This window comes from Felis catus, chromosome D3 (genome assembly GCF_018350175.1).
Source record: "Felis catus isolate Fca126 chromosome D3, F.catus_Fca126_mat1.0, whole genome shotgun sequence".
Lineage (NCBI taxonomy): Eukaryota > Metazoa > Chordata > Mammalia > Carnivora > Felidae > Felis > Felis catus.
Genome location: NC_058379.1, coordinates 69,062,845 through 69,076,817, shown reverse-complemented (window position 1 = coordinate 69,076,817; position 13,973 = coordinate 69,062,845). Strand labels below are relative to the sequence as shown.

Here is a 13,973-nt window from a genome sequence, read left to right as displayed (position 1 = left end):
TGCTTTCCCTTAACTTATGATTATTTTATAGAAGCATGTTCAATTTTGCTCATTAGAAGTTTCAATATGATTTTTAATATTTTAGAATAATTCCAGGAGCCCCTGGGTGGCTCAGTCGGTTGGGTGTCCGACTTCAGCCCAGGTAATGATCTCGCGGTCTGTGAGTTCGAGCCCCACGTCAGGCTCTGTGCTGACAGCTCGGAGCCTGGAGCCGGCTTCGGATTCTGTGTCTCCGCCTCTCTCTGCCCCTCCCCCACTTGTGTTCTGTCTCTCTCTATCAAAAATAAATAAAAAATTTAAAAAAAATTTAGAGTAATTCCAATATTAGTTTCACAAATAAAACTGCCAATTACAGACTTTACCATGGTTTTCTGAATATAAGTTTATAGTAAATACAATCCAGCTTATGTGTCCTCCACCTTAAGGAAGTCAGTTTTGCTCTAAGCGTTTGAGGCACTTTGGGAACCTGTTTGTGGCATATGGCTCTGTTAGTTCTTGATTATATTTTTAATACTTGTGTTTGGCACGGTGTGGCTTTACGCAGCATTTAGAAACTGGCAGCCTTCTACATGCAAAAGGAAACAGCAGTGAGCTCTCTGTGTTTTAATATTTCCATGCTACCTGATTTAAATGACCCATAGGTTTTTCTCTGGCTGCTGCTTCGTTTTCCTTTAGTGCTGTTTCTTTCCCTCTTCCTCGAGTGAGTGCTTTTTTCATGATTTTCTCCCTCTCCCTTTCCCCTCCTACTTTGGTGGAAGGTATTTGATTTTAACAGTATCTTGCTCTCCTCTGGTTCCCTCCCTAAGGAGCGTGTGGTGTTTTAGCCCGTACTGCATGGGGACTGAACAGCTCAGTTTCAAGTGGAGATGCCTGGAGTTGGAAGGGACCGTGGCTGTCATCTGGTCTTTCTTTGCTCCTTCCCGTGGCGTCACTCATAGCGACCAGAGAAGCAGGGTTAGGGCTTCAAAACGGGGAACCCCTGGTATAGAAGTAGGATTTCAGTGGCCTTGTTCTGCATAATACTCACAATAACAAGTTTCTATTTATTCATTGTTTGAGGTTATTTCTAACTTAGGTAGTTTTCTCTTTTTAATTTTAATTTTACTTTTTAACTTTATTTAAACCCAAGTTAGTAACATGTAGTATAATAATGGTTTCAGGAGTAGAATTTAGTGATTCATCACTTACATACAACACCTAGTGCTCAGCCCAGCGAGTGCCTTCTTTAATGCCCATCACCCATTTAGCCCACCGCCCTACCCAACACCCCACCAGCAACCTTCAGTTTGTCCTCTGTATTTAAGAGGCTCTTATGGTTTGCCTCCCTCTCTGTTTTTGTCTGATTTTTCCTTCCCTTCCCCTATGTTCATCTATGTTGTTTCTTGGAATCATATATTTGTTTTTCCCTGACTGACTTATTTCCCTTAGCATAATACCCTCTAGTTCCATCCATGTTGTTGCAAATGGCAAGATTTCATTCTTTTTGATTGCTGAGTAATATTCCATTGTATGTAGATATATACACATCATGTTTTCTTTACCCATTTGTCAGTGGACATTTGGGCTCTTTCCACAATTTGACTATTGGTGACAGTGCTGCTATAAACATTGGGGTGCACGTGCCCCCTTCAAATCAGCATTTTTGTATCCTTTGGATAAATACCTAGTAGTGCAATTTCTGTGTCTAATATTTTTAATTTTTTGAGAAACCTCCATACTGTTTTCCAGAGTGGCTGCACCAGTTGGCATTCCCTACTTTTTCTTTCTTTCTTTCTTCCTTCCTTCCTTCCTTCCTTCCTTCCTTTCTTTCTTTCTTTCTTTCTTTCTTTCTTTCTTTCTTTCTTTCTTCTTTTTTTTTTTTTTTTTTTTTTTTTTTAGAGAGAGTGAGCACAAGCAGGGGAGAGGAGCAGAGAGAAAGAGAATCTTATGCACACTCACAGTGTGGAGCCTGTTGCGGGGCCCGATCCCACGACTCTGGGATCATGAGTCAGTCACTCAACCAACTGAGCCACCCAGGGGCCTTCTAAATGGGATATTTAAATCAAAGACTTCTAGTATGTGTTCATGAATGTGTAACATATCACTTTCATGTGTAGCTAACACAGGGTATTTCATATCTCTCCCCTCATTCATTTACCAGGGGTTTGTATTTAGGGTCTTCAGTGAATCATGGGTTGTTGGACCAGGTTTTTTCGAACTTTGTGTAGAAACAGGTCTTTAAAAATCATTCATAATGTTTTTGTTTGTTTCTTTGTTTTTGTTTTTGTTTTTGTTTCTTTCTATGAGTCCGTCTGGATTTGGGTTCAAATCTAGTCTCTACCACTTACTGTAAGTAAACTGACCTCTCTGACGCTTGGTTTCTTTGTCTGTAATACAATGGTGATGATCATATCTACTTCTGAAGAGTTATTATCAGGTGGGGGAGGGGGGGTGCCTGACTGGCTCAGTTGGTGGGCTGTACAACTCTTGACCTCAGGGTTGTGAGTTCAAGCCCCATGTTGGGTGTAGAGATTACATAAAAATAAAATCTTAAAAAACAGAAAAAGCTATTGTCAGGATTAATGTGGAATAAGGAATGAAATGCTTGGCACAGTGCCTCTCAAAGGGTAGAGTACTCAGTAAATATTAGCTATGAATGTTATCTCAGAGAAGCTAACATTGAAAATATGAGCCTATTTGACTGAAGCTGTAAGAGGCAATTTAAAACTCTTTAAGAGAGAAAAACTCTGGGTATAAAACTTCACAGTATAGTAAACACACTGAATCTCTTCAAAGTCCTTCGCTCATAGAACTTCAATTTACTTTGCCGCTGACTTGAAGATTTCAAGGACTTTCTAGATTCTCTTTCCTGTGAGAAATGCATGAGTGTTACTATAATTTTTGGCAGGTGAGTTTATATCTACTTGTTTTTATTGGCACTAAGGAAGATATTTGGCCTCAAATGAAAGCTGAGTGATAGAAACACTGCTTGGACATCAGATCTGGTAAGCAGTCGGATCTTGTCCATCTTCACTTGATACACAATTATCTGCTTCTAGATTAGTCCCAGACATAAGAATATGGTATTCTGTAGGGATATTTTGTTTTAGGAAGTGGAAGTTGTCTGAGATTTCACCTGGAAATTGCTTGTTCTTGTCTTCTGTTAGAGTTTTGGCCTTGAAATGGTACATTTCACTTGGATGAAATGTATTTATCGTCATTTTCATTGGTAGGTTGATGACAAAGCTGTGAATAGACTCCTTAATTGACCTATGCTGTAATCTTGGCCGAAGTCAGGATTTGGATGGCACGTGACATAGAATACAAAGTCCTCCTCAGGGTGTTAAGAGTTGAGAATGAGATGTGTTTATACCCCTGAAAGGAAAAAATCCAACCATGTGTGGGTCCTCAGCATTTGTTCCCTCACATTCTGTAATTAACAGACTGCTGACTACTTGGCTGAACAGGGGACACCGTTCGAGTGGCCTGCTGATTTGGTCTGAAATGTTCTTCAGGGAATCAATGATTGATTTTAAATGTCCTTACTTGGGTCTGTGTCACTCTGTTCTGTAGGATGAGCCAGCAAATGACATTTCAGCAAGCTTGAATTGGGTATAGATTGTCTGCCAGCAAATCAACTTGGAGTAGGTTATTGGCTCACTTGGGTTATGTTGGATGGCTTTTGCAATGAGAAGGATTTTAGTTCCGTGTACTTTTTGTGGTGCAGCCTCAGAGACCAGTGTTACATATCTCCAAATTTTACTTTCTTCACTAGTTGAGCTAAGCCTGGCACTGCTCGAATAGATTTAAGGTAGTTATTGAACTTGATTCTTGCTGTGTGTTCTTTTTAGCACTGATCGTTGTGGTCAGTGTGATTTAGTATTTTCTTCAAGTTCTGCACTTACCTCTCAGAGGGTTACTGTTCCAGTTGTGTTTGTAGCAAGGCAGGAAGGAATTTCTTCATAATTTCTGAGTACCAGGTCATATGGTGGTCTAGAAAAAAGAATTGCTAAACTTTGAAGCTCCAAGTGCGCTGATGCCTCAGAAATAACCACTAGATTTCTCCTAGACACCTGGGTTAATTTAGTTCAGCAGACATGTCTTTAGTGTACATGGTGTGTGTGTGAAGCTCTTTGTCAGTCCTCATCCTCGAGAAGTACAGAGTCCAGGAGGAGCCTTCCCACATAGAGGCAGGAATCAGGGCATAATGTAACCAACACATGCAGTGAAAGACCCATGCATGAGGCAAGGTGCTTTGTAGATGATTATTTTTACTCAGAGTGAGGCAGGAGAGTTGGGTTTTATGGAGGAGAGGAAGGCCGTGGAGGATCCAAATGGATCAAAATTGGCCCTTAAAAAAGTCAGGTTTTTATCGTCGGAGGGCAGGCTCGGCAGAGGGAATGTTGTTGAGGAGGCATGAAATGGCGTGTTGCAGGTAGCCGATTTGGTCTGAATATAAGTTGTGTTGTTGTTGGAATATAAATTGTGAATAATGGGGGGGGGGTCATGGTAGAAAGGGGTACAGGGCCTGTGTCTTGAAGCGTCTGGCATGCGGTACTTTTGCACGTGGAGTTTTTTCTGATGCCTCGTGTTCAGCTTAAAGTAGTTGAAAGGAAGTAAGCCAGGAGAGGGAAAGGAAGGAGTTGGGTTAGCTCTGTCTGGCAGCAGGCTGGAGTCTGGGTTGGAGAGGAGGAAGATTGAAGGTGGGAGTTGAAAGAAGATCAGGAGTGAGTTTGAGTTTAGTGAGCTGGTTTAACTGAGCTGAGGTGATGAAGTAACACAAGCCTGACGAGGAGTGCAGAAAAGAGGAACCGTCAGAGAGGTAGGCTGTGCCTGCCTAGAGTGGACCTAGAGATTGGTTAAGAAAGCTCCGGGAGCATAGTCTGGGTTTGGCCCTGCCTTCTTGATGCAGTCACCAGAAGAAAGTAGAAAGAATAGGTGGATTGGGAAAGATGGGGTCAGGTTTGAACACACGGAGTTGGGGTACTACTGACGCCTCTAGGTGGAGATGGCCAGTAGGCCATTGGATATAGAGATGAACAGTTCAGTGGCGAGGCCAAGAGGAGAAGTGCAGGTGTAGGCATCACCCGTGTGTAAGTGATGGTTGATGAAGGAGGACATAGGGAGCAGGAAGAGAGGAAGCCAGTAACACCGCAGTAGTCGACAGAAATGCTAGGGAAGTGGATCCTGAGAACGAATAGAAAAAGAAGTAGATTGGAAATCAGGTGTCGTAGGACCTGAGGGGAGAAAGAATTCTGTGAAGGAGTAGGTGTCGGTAGCATCCACAGCCAGAAGTCACGTGAGCTGCTGATTTGATTGACTTTGGAAATGAGATGGTCGCTTAGAGCAGTTTGGGACAGAGGAGCATTTCTTCTGGATGCTTCTTTTGCATCCTACCATTGCCACTTCCTCTGTGACTCAGGAAAGCCATTTTACCTTTGGCTCTTTACTTGTAAAGGGGTGGTTGGCCTCTTGGTGGGTTTCGGTCTGTGATCTGTGGAGCCCCACGGGTTCAGAAAGGTGCTCTGGGGCCCATCAAGGAGATCCAGCGTTTGGTCACGTGTTTACTGGGGGGAAGAAGTATAGGTATTCTACTCATGATGCAAACAAAGTAGCTAGAGCAGCTTGATTTTTTTTTGTCTATTTTATATATTTCACTTTAGTGTAAGATTTTATATGAAACAACATGGTGTAAAATAAGAGATTTGAAATCTGCCGCCCTACAGAACCATAAGAGACTTTGATGTGTTAAAAGTTACCTACTTAATAGCTAACGTTCAAAATTCCTATACTGGATGAAGATCGTAGTATGTGCTAACTTGCTCATGGTTCGGATTTTATTAGAGGTCAACACACAGCATCTGACTTTATGTAACCATAACTGTTGTTATTCTTATTAGAAATGAAGACTGAACTAAAAGCTCAATTCTGTTTTACGCTTTGTTAAAAAACCATTTATGTGTCTTACCAGGTTCTGACGCTGAAGATCTTTTGGAAGAATTGCTCTGTTGTTTGATGCAGTTAATCACTGATATTCCACTCTTGTAAGTTCTGGCTCAGCCGGGATTTGTTTTATCTTCTTTTGTATATTGAAGATGGTAATTGATCACGTCAAAGAGTTTGTGGGTCCTGGTGTGGGTTTTGGTTTTGTTTTTGTTTGAGAGAGCACGCCTGTGCACACTAGCGAGTGGGACAGGGATGCATAAGAAGAGGGTGAGAGAATCTTAAGCAGGCTTCACGCCCAGTGAGGAGCCCGAATCAGGGCTCGATCTCACAGCTATGAGATCTGATCTGAGCCGAGTCAAAAGTTGGTCGCTTAACTGACGGAGCCACTCAGGTGCCCCTCTGGTGTCGTATTGTTATGTATGTGTTTAATGTATGTCTCTGTGTACACCCATGGAGTTCATCTGTATCTTTTGCCTAATATTTATACTCTCACTCTGCATTATCAAAATAAGAATTTTATGTTCAGGGGAAAATAAACTGATCTTTAGGAATATTGAGCAAATGGTAGGCACAGAATTAATCTCCTTAGCGATATCTTACAGAGCTCTGTAAGTAGGATGTAAGAGAGACTCTAATCCGTATGTGGTAGGGGCAGCTAGTTAGCCACCCAGCATCCTCCCCTTCTTCCTTACTTCCTGACCTCTTTTGGAGAGGTTGGATTTCCATTTCTAGCCTTTTTTGAAGATAGGTGTGATCCCTGAGATGTAAGGGGACATCTTCCAGTAAAACTTCTGGGTAGGGGCACCTGGATGGCTCAGTCGGTTGAGCGTCCAACTTGGGCTCAGGTCAGGATCTCATGGTACATGGGTTCGAGCCCCGCATCGGGCTCTGTGCTGACAGCTCAGAGCCTGGAGCCTGCCTCGGATTCTGTGTCTTCCTCTCTCTCTCTACCTGTCCCCCGCTCACGTGCTGTCTCACTCTCAAAAATGAATAAATGTTAAAAAAAATTTTTAAAAAAAACCCAAAGAACTTCTGGGTAAAGCTTTTTAAAGGGCACCTGCCTCAGCTAGGAGATGTATCTTTTTCTTGACAGCTCTTTTTTCCTGCTATCTGGAATGTGGGACCAGGTAATTTGAATTGTGTGGCCATCTTTGCATGAGTCAGGAGGCCCACAGAAAATTCTGCTTGGACATCATTGAGCTGCTGAACCAAAGTCATCAACTACCAGTGCCCCCTTGCCACTTTCACCCCCTTCTCATGTGAGAAAAATACTTGTTTATTGTAACTGGATTTCTGTCACTACAGCCGAATGCAATTCTTGGATGCTATAAAATGTTACTTTTAAAGCAGTTACTCTCAACTTTTGTTTAAAAAAAAATTCTCTTTAAAGCCTTTTTAGACATTTTTTAAATTGCCTCTCCCCACAAATGAAATTTGAATACCCCAGATAGACTGAATGTATCTTTATGTACTGTGGCCCTTTGGAGGGCCACAAACCATTATAATATCTATGAAGTTTTTTCACCCCTGAAGAATGAGTTTTCACTCTCTTGTGGGTAATATCACCCCATTGAGAATGCAGTCTTTTTCATTAATTTTTTTTTTTTTTTGAGACAGAGGGAGGGGGTTGGGGAGAGAGAGAGAGAGAGAGAGAGAGAGAGAGAGAGAGAGAGAGAGAGAAAGAGAATCCCAAGCAGGCTCCACACTGTCAGCACGGAGCCTGATGCGGGGCTCAAACTTGCAAACCACGAGATCATGACCTGAGCTGAAGTCCAAAGCTCAATATGAGCTACCCAGGTGCCCCAAGAATGCATATTTTAAAAGAATTATTATTTAAAAAAAAATTTTTTTTATTTTTATTTTTTATTTTTTAATTTTTTTAAGTATGCTTCATGCCCAGCATGGAACGCAGTGTGGGGCTTGAACTCACCACCCTGAGATCAAGACCTGAACTGAAATCAAGAACCAGACACTTAACCACCCAGGTGCCCCTAAAGATTTAAAAAATTTTTTTTTTTTTTTTTAACATTTATTTATTTTTGAGACAGAGAGAGACAGAGCATGAACAGGGGAGGGGCAGAGAGAGAAGGAGACACAGAATCGGAAGCAGGCTCCAGGCTCTGAGCCATCAGCCCAGAGCCTGACGCGGGGCTCGAACTCCCGGACCGCGAGATCGTGACCTGGCTGAAGTCGGAGGCTTAACCGACTGCGCCACCCAGGCGCCCCATGATTTTAAAGTAATCTCTATACCCAACATGGAGCTCAGACTTAACAACTCTGAGATCAAGAGTTGCATGCTCTACTAAACAAGCCAGCCAGGTGCACTTAAAGAATTTATTTATTTATTTACTTACAGAGAGAGAGAGAGAGAGAGAGAGAGAGAGAGAGAGAGAGAGAGTGACAGAGACCGCTCAAATAGGGGAGGGGCAGAGGGAGAGACAGGGAAAATCTTAAGCAGGCTCTATGCCCAGTGCAGAGCCCTATACAGGGCTCAGTCTCACAACCGTGAGATCATGACCTGAGCCCAAATCAAGAGTCAGACACTTAACCAACTGAGCCACCCAGGTGCGCCCCAGGAATTATTTTTTAAATAAAGACAAAGATTTTGAGATTGCTGAGGACAGAATCTCAGTTAACGTGGTGATATCATTGGACCTGTGTGCTGCTTGCCTGTGGCCCAAACAGGAAGGACCAGGTGTTTGTGAAAAAACGGGCTCCCGGCCTCTGTTGTGCGTAGGTCCGGCATCCAGAATTGTAATCTGGGTTTAGAAATGACAACTGCCAAACCCTGTCGGGACTTGGTCTGATGATGTGCAGCTTGGAAGGTGGGGCTGAGGCACCTGAGGCATCACCGGGTGGGGAAGAGTACAGGGGACAAGGTCCTGTGGAAGTTGAACTCTGTGAGCGACACAGTTCCTTGCACTTCTGACGGCCCTTCTTGCCCTTTTTCTAACAGAGGGCAGTATTACTTGGGGGGAAGTGGGGCAGGCCTTCAGCTTGCCCGTTACCATTCTCTCCCTCCCTGGGATGCGGAGGTGGTGCTTGGGTCGTCCTGAGACCATTATGGTGAGTGCCATCTGCGAAGAATAGTGTCCCAGGAGCCTGGGATATGAATGTTACTATGGAACTATTACACCAGCCCTAGGTGGCTTATCTTAGGATTTCTTCTTAAGTGACAAAAATAAACACTTATTTTGGTTAAGCCACCGTGGTCAGGTTTCTGTTATATATGGTCAAACGTGGGAAGGGGAACACCTATATCATCTACTATCTACTTGTCATACATAGTATGTGCGATATTTCGTGTGTTCTTGACTTAATTTTTTTTAATGTTTTTTTTAAAATGTACCTTGAGAGAGGGAGAGAGAGAGAGAGAGCAAGCAAGCATGAGCAGGGGAGGGGCAGAGAGAGAGGGAGAGAGAGAATCTTAAGCAGGCTTCTCACTGTCAGCACAGAACCCTATGCGGGGCTCGATCTCATGAACTATCAGATCATGACGTGGGCCGAAACCAAGAGTCGGACGCTTAACCGACTGAGCCACCCAGATGCCCCCTTGACTTAATTTTTAAAAGTTTCATCTCTATTATGCATATGTCATTATCGAATACCAGCAATTTAAGGTATATCCTCAGTGAGTACATTCTTTTTTTTTTTTTTTCTCCTTTGTTAATAAAATGTCTTGGTGAAGTTAGGGTGGATGGAAATATAAATAAATCTCTTTAGCTGGCAAATAAGCCTTGAATGCAATGAATAGACCAGCCACTTAAACACCCTTGAGGAGCAAGCAGACAGTGTTGCAATATATCAAACATTTCGGTGTTTTAATGTGTTTATACTTTTTTAAATGAACTGAAAATGCACAGACAACCAGATGTCTTATATTATGTACACTCAGCTTTAGCCAGCTGCTGAAACAATTTCTGATGATTTAATGTTCTTGGAACTCCATTCTCCAAGAAGGTTTGTCTTAGTAACGGTTTCCATGTGAAACCAAACTACTATTTTAAATGGTTCAACTACTCTAACCGTAGTGCAGTGTGGTGGGTCCACTTCTGGCTTAAGGGGGATGCTCTCACACCTGACCATCCCCAGCCTCAATGTAACTTGTCATGTTTAACATGCCAGTGCGGTGCCAGCAGGAGGAAGGCAGGGTTTTGTTTGTTGGTTGGTTTGTTTTGAGAGAGAGAGAGAGGGCGTAAGCGACGGGCAGAGAGAGAGAGAGAGAGGGAGAGAATCCCACAAGGGGCAGAGAGAGAGAGAGAGACAGCGAGAGAAAGAGCGAGAGAGAGAAGTGGGCTCACCCAGCTCATGTTTTACCTGAAGCAGGGCTCAAGTTCACCCAAAGCAGGGCTCGAGCTCCCTCGATGTAGGACTCGAATTCAGGAACTGTGAGATCAAGACCTGAGCTGTCGGATTCTTAACCGACGGAGCCACCCAGGTGCCCCATGAGGAATGCAGTGCGTTAGCAACCACCGAGGGCAACTTACAACTGGGACTCTGTGTCTCCCTTTCTCTCTGCTCCTCCCCTGCTCATGCTCTGTCTCGCTCTCCTTCAAAAGAAATAATCAGAAAAATAAAAAAAAAAATAACTGGTTATTTATTATTAAGAGATCAGGATCAACTGTAGTAGTTTAGATAAACTCCCAGAGTTTGTGGGAATTCACTTGTAATAAAGATTGAGTTGTAAGGAGTTAGTGGAAACTGCTTCTCTGATAGTTGGATATTTTGGTAAAATAATAATTCTATGAGATGCTAATCTTCAAAGCCTGATTAAAATAGCACATCTTCCAGGAATCCGTTCTTTACTGCATACCTCTCAGCATTTATATATTTCAAATAAAGACTAAGTCGTTCACAGGGTCACGACTTGGCATTTTTCAGTGTATATTGGGTAGATCCCACTAGAATTCAGTAAAAGCCTGTGCTTTGCTCTGCCTTCTCTGTGATCTCAAGGAAGTGACTGGGAAGGAATAACTTAAGTAAGATGAAGGTATTTTCCTGAAGACATGAGTAGTGGGTGTAATACAAGAAATGGTTTGGCATGACAGAGTTGAACGCGTAACACTTAGAGTTTGTGAATCGGTCCTCGCGGTGTTTCTGTTGGGGGTTGAATGAGACCCGGCTGACGCAGCCCAGTGGTTGAGCTTTGGAAGGGCCCCAGCAGCAGAGCAGTAATGTAACAGCTGATACAGGATGGGCCCAATACTTAGGTTTGCTCGTGAGGCTGTCTTATTATGAAATAGAAGTTATTTTGAGAACTTGAAGTGGGTTTCTTCTTTTTAAGGTTTATTTATTTATTTTGAGAGAGTGCGCGTGCAGGGGAGAGACAGAGAGAGAGAGGGAGAGAGAGAATCCCAAGAATCTGGCATCGCAGAGCCGGACACGGGGCTCCTCGTGCGATCCTGCCCTGAAATCAGGAGTCCGATTCTTAGCTGACATAGCCACCCAGGCACCCCTTGAATTGGATTTCTTAACTTGTCTTTTTGTCTGTCTTTGGTGTTGTTTTTGTGAAAGCCATCCCTCTTAGCTGTATATGATGATGCTCTTGTCAACCCTGGGTCCTACCCTTCTCTACGGCTACCACTCCATACAGGTCCCTGTGAGGTTGGCTCCAAGTGGGCCATCCCACCGGCCCCAGGTCGGATGTACAGCCTCTTCTTCTGAGATCCATTTCTGTGTTCTCTTTATCAACCTGTGAACTCGTTGAGGACTAGGGCTGTTTAATTCTCAGCCTGGCCCCGATTTGCAGATTTTCCAGTTATGATTTAATCTAAGAACATTCTTCTTTTAGATGAGATACCCCGAATCGATTGCCTTTTTCTGGGTGTCTCTACTCGTGCAGTGTGACTTTGCCTACCGCTCGAGTACGGGGGGTGCTGACGCTCTCCGCTGACCTCATCCATGTCACTCATTCAGTTGCAGCCACACAGGTGTCCTTGCTAATTTAGGACGTGCCAGCCCACTCCCTGTCTCCAGGGCCTTTGCCCTCTTTTCTTCTTCTGCCTTGAACATCCCCCCTCAGGTGCCTGCGTGGCTCGCGTCCTCACCATCATGCTTCCTTCTGCTCCGAGGAGGCCTGCTTCTTAGAAGCAGCTGCTCTGACCACCCTGAAATAGGACCCCTCTCATTCTCTGTTCTGTCGTCATGCTTTGTTTTTTGTCTCTACTCGACACTTACCACAAGCAAGAAACAAGCAAGAAGAGTAATGGCTGATATGGAAAGTAGTTTCCATATCAGCCATTACTCTTCTTGCTTGTTTCCCTCAAATAAGATTAGGAGGAACGCTCCGTGAAAACCAGGACTGTTCTGTGCCTGCGTCTGCTTTGCTCATTGCTGTTACCAGTAGTGTTCAGGCCAGCCGGCACATGGTAGGCCCTCAGCAAATATTTGTCAAATGGCTGAGATAGTAGGGGCACAACCTGTCCAGTGTGCTGAAAGCATTTTGTTTGTCCTCATCTAGTCTGTATGCAGACAGTATTGTGCTAAGGCACATTCCATGGCAAATGCGGTGGCTCAAAGCCCTTTGCAGATGGTACGTTGTATTATAGAAACTAGGTGTCCTATGGACGTTAGTAGTAGAAGGGTGGCTATGGAAACAGAAACACGGAGAAATAACGTCTGACAGTATTTAAGGAAATGGTAGATTAGTTATAAATGCTGAGTGGTCTGAGACCATTGAGTTTAGGGACAGTTAACTTTATATCTCAGTAGTCCTCAGATTATCCCTTTACAGTATGATAATCACTCTTTCATTAAGTTCATTCTCAAAAACCCGTATTGGGAATATGCCGTGTGTCTATACTTTACTAGGCCCTGGACAAAGAAAGGTGTGGTTTCTGAAGAGCTTGGAGATGGATAAGTACGCAGAAAGATTGCCCAGGAGGAGGAGCAGTGCTGAGTGCTAGTCACTGGGGCTGTCGTGATTAGCAGTGGCTCGGCCATCGAAGAGCCAGAGAGGAGCCGGCCCAGGGCCTCTTGAGTGTAAATAATGAATTTGAGGAATCATAAGTGCATTAGTTTTTTGTTTTGTTTCGTTTTGTTTTGTTTTTAAAGAGAGCGAGAGAGAGCTCAAGTGGGGGAGGGGGCAGAGAGAGAGAGAGAGAGAGAGAGAGAGAGAGAGACTGATTCCCAAGGGGGCTCCATGCTCAGTGTGGAGCCCAACATGGGGCTCAATCCCACGACCCTCGGGTCATGACCTGAGCTGAGATCAAGAGTTGGACATCCAACCTACTGAGCCACCCAGGCGTCCTCATAAGTCCACTAGCTTGATTAGAGCAGAGGGTTTGTGGGAGATTAGGGATGGACTGTGTTGTTTGATGGGGCAAAGACTTGAATTTTAGAAAGACTGACGATTTGACTATGTTTAGAGTTCTCTGTTTATTAAGATGTAAAAGAAGGTACTTTTAGAGCTGTTTTTCTAAAATCCATTCTGGAAGTGTTTGGGAAGGGATGAAACTGAATAAGAATCTTATTTGTTAAATCACTTTATCCATAGGGTTTCCGAAATGTAATAAAATGATACGAAATGCATATTTATTTGACCCATAAACTAATGATACTGGCTTAGATGTTATCCTGTGGAAAATTGGAAAATTCGAAAACTTTGGTGCTACCATTGAGAAGGTTTGAGAGTGTGAAAAACCATGAACAGTTACTTTATGAAGTCTACAGTTGATGGGGACAGTGAGGGAACTAGAGGACCCATTGCTGGCAGTGAAGGGCTACTAGACTATCAACAAAATGCCTTTGTGTAGAAGCCCTGCATGTTAACACCTAAACCCTTCTCCAAATCCAGCCTCAGCAGAGCAGGTAGCTGAAAGAGCAAGTCTGTGTTCAAGTTGTAGGTGCTGTAGGGAAATGCCTAGTATGGCTTTCTGATTGAATTAGGGATTTTTGTCATTACGTGCTCTGAATTAAAGGTGATAGCATTTTCATATGCCAAGACGGTATTATATATTAAGTTCACAACAGCTTTTTAGTTTGAAAATTGATTTCTGGTGTGGTGAGGAGGGGGGTGGATCTCAGTTAAGTTCTTAAAAACTATCCAA

General features: G+C 43.4%; 1 protein-coding gene across 10 annotated transcripts in view; it reads left to right on the top strand.

Moving 5' to 3' along the window:
• DYM (dymeclin) overlaps positions 1-13,973 on the top strand; it is a 352,035-nt gene that overhangs the window by 77,742 nt on the left and 260,320 nt on the right. For all 10 annotated transcript variants that reach the window (XM_045042248.1, XM_045042249.1, XM_045042250.1 and 7 more), the window contains one exon: positions 5,951-6,023. In XM_045042248.1, coding sequence (XP_044898183.1) covers positions 5,951-6,023 — 73 coding nt within the window. The remainder of the gene's footprint in view (positions 1-5,950; positions 6,024-13,973) is intronic.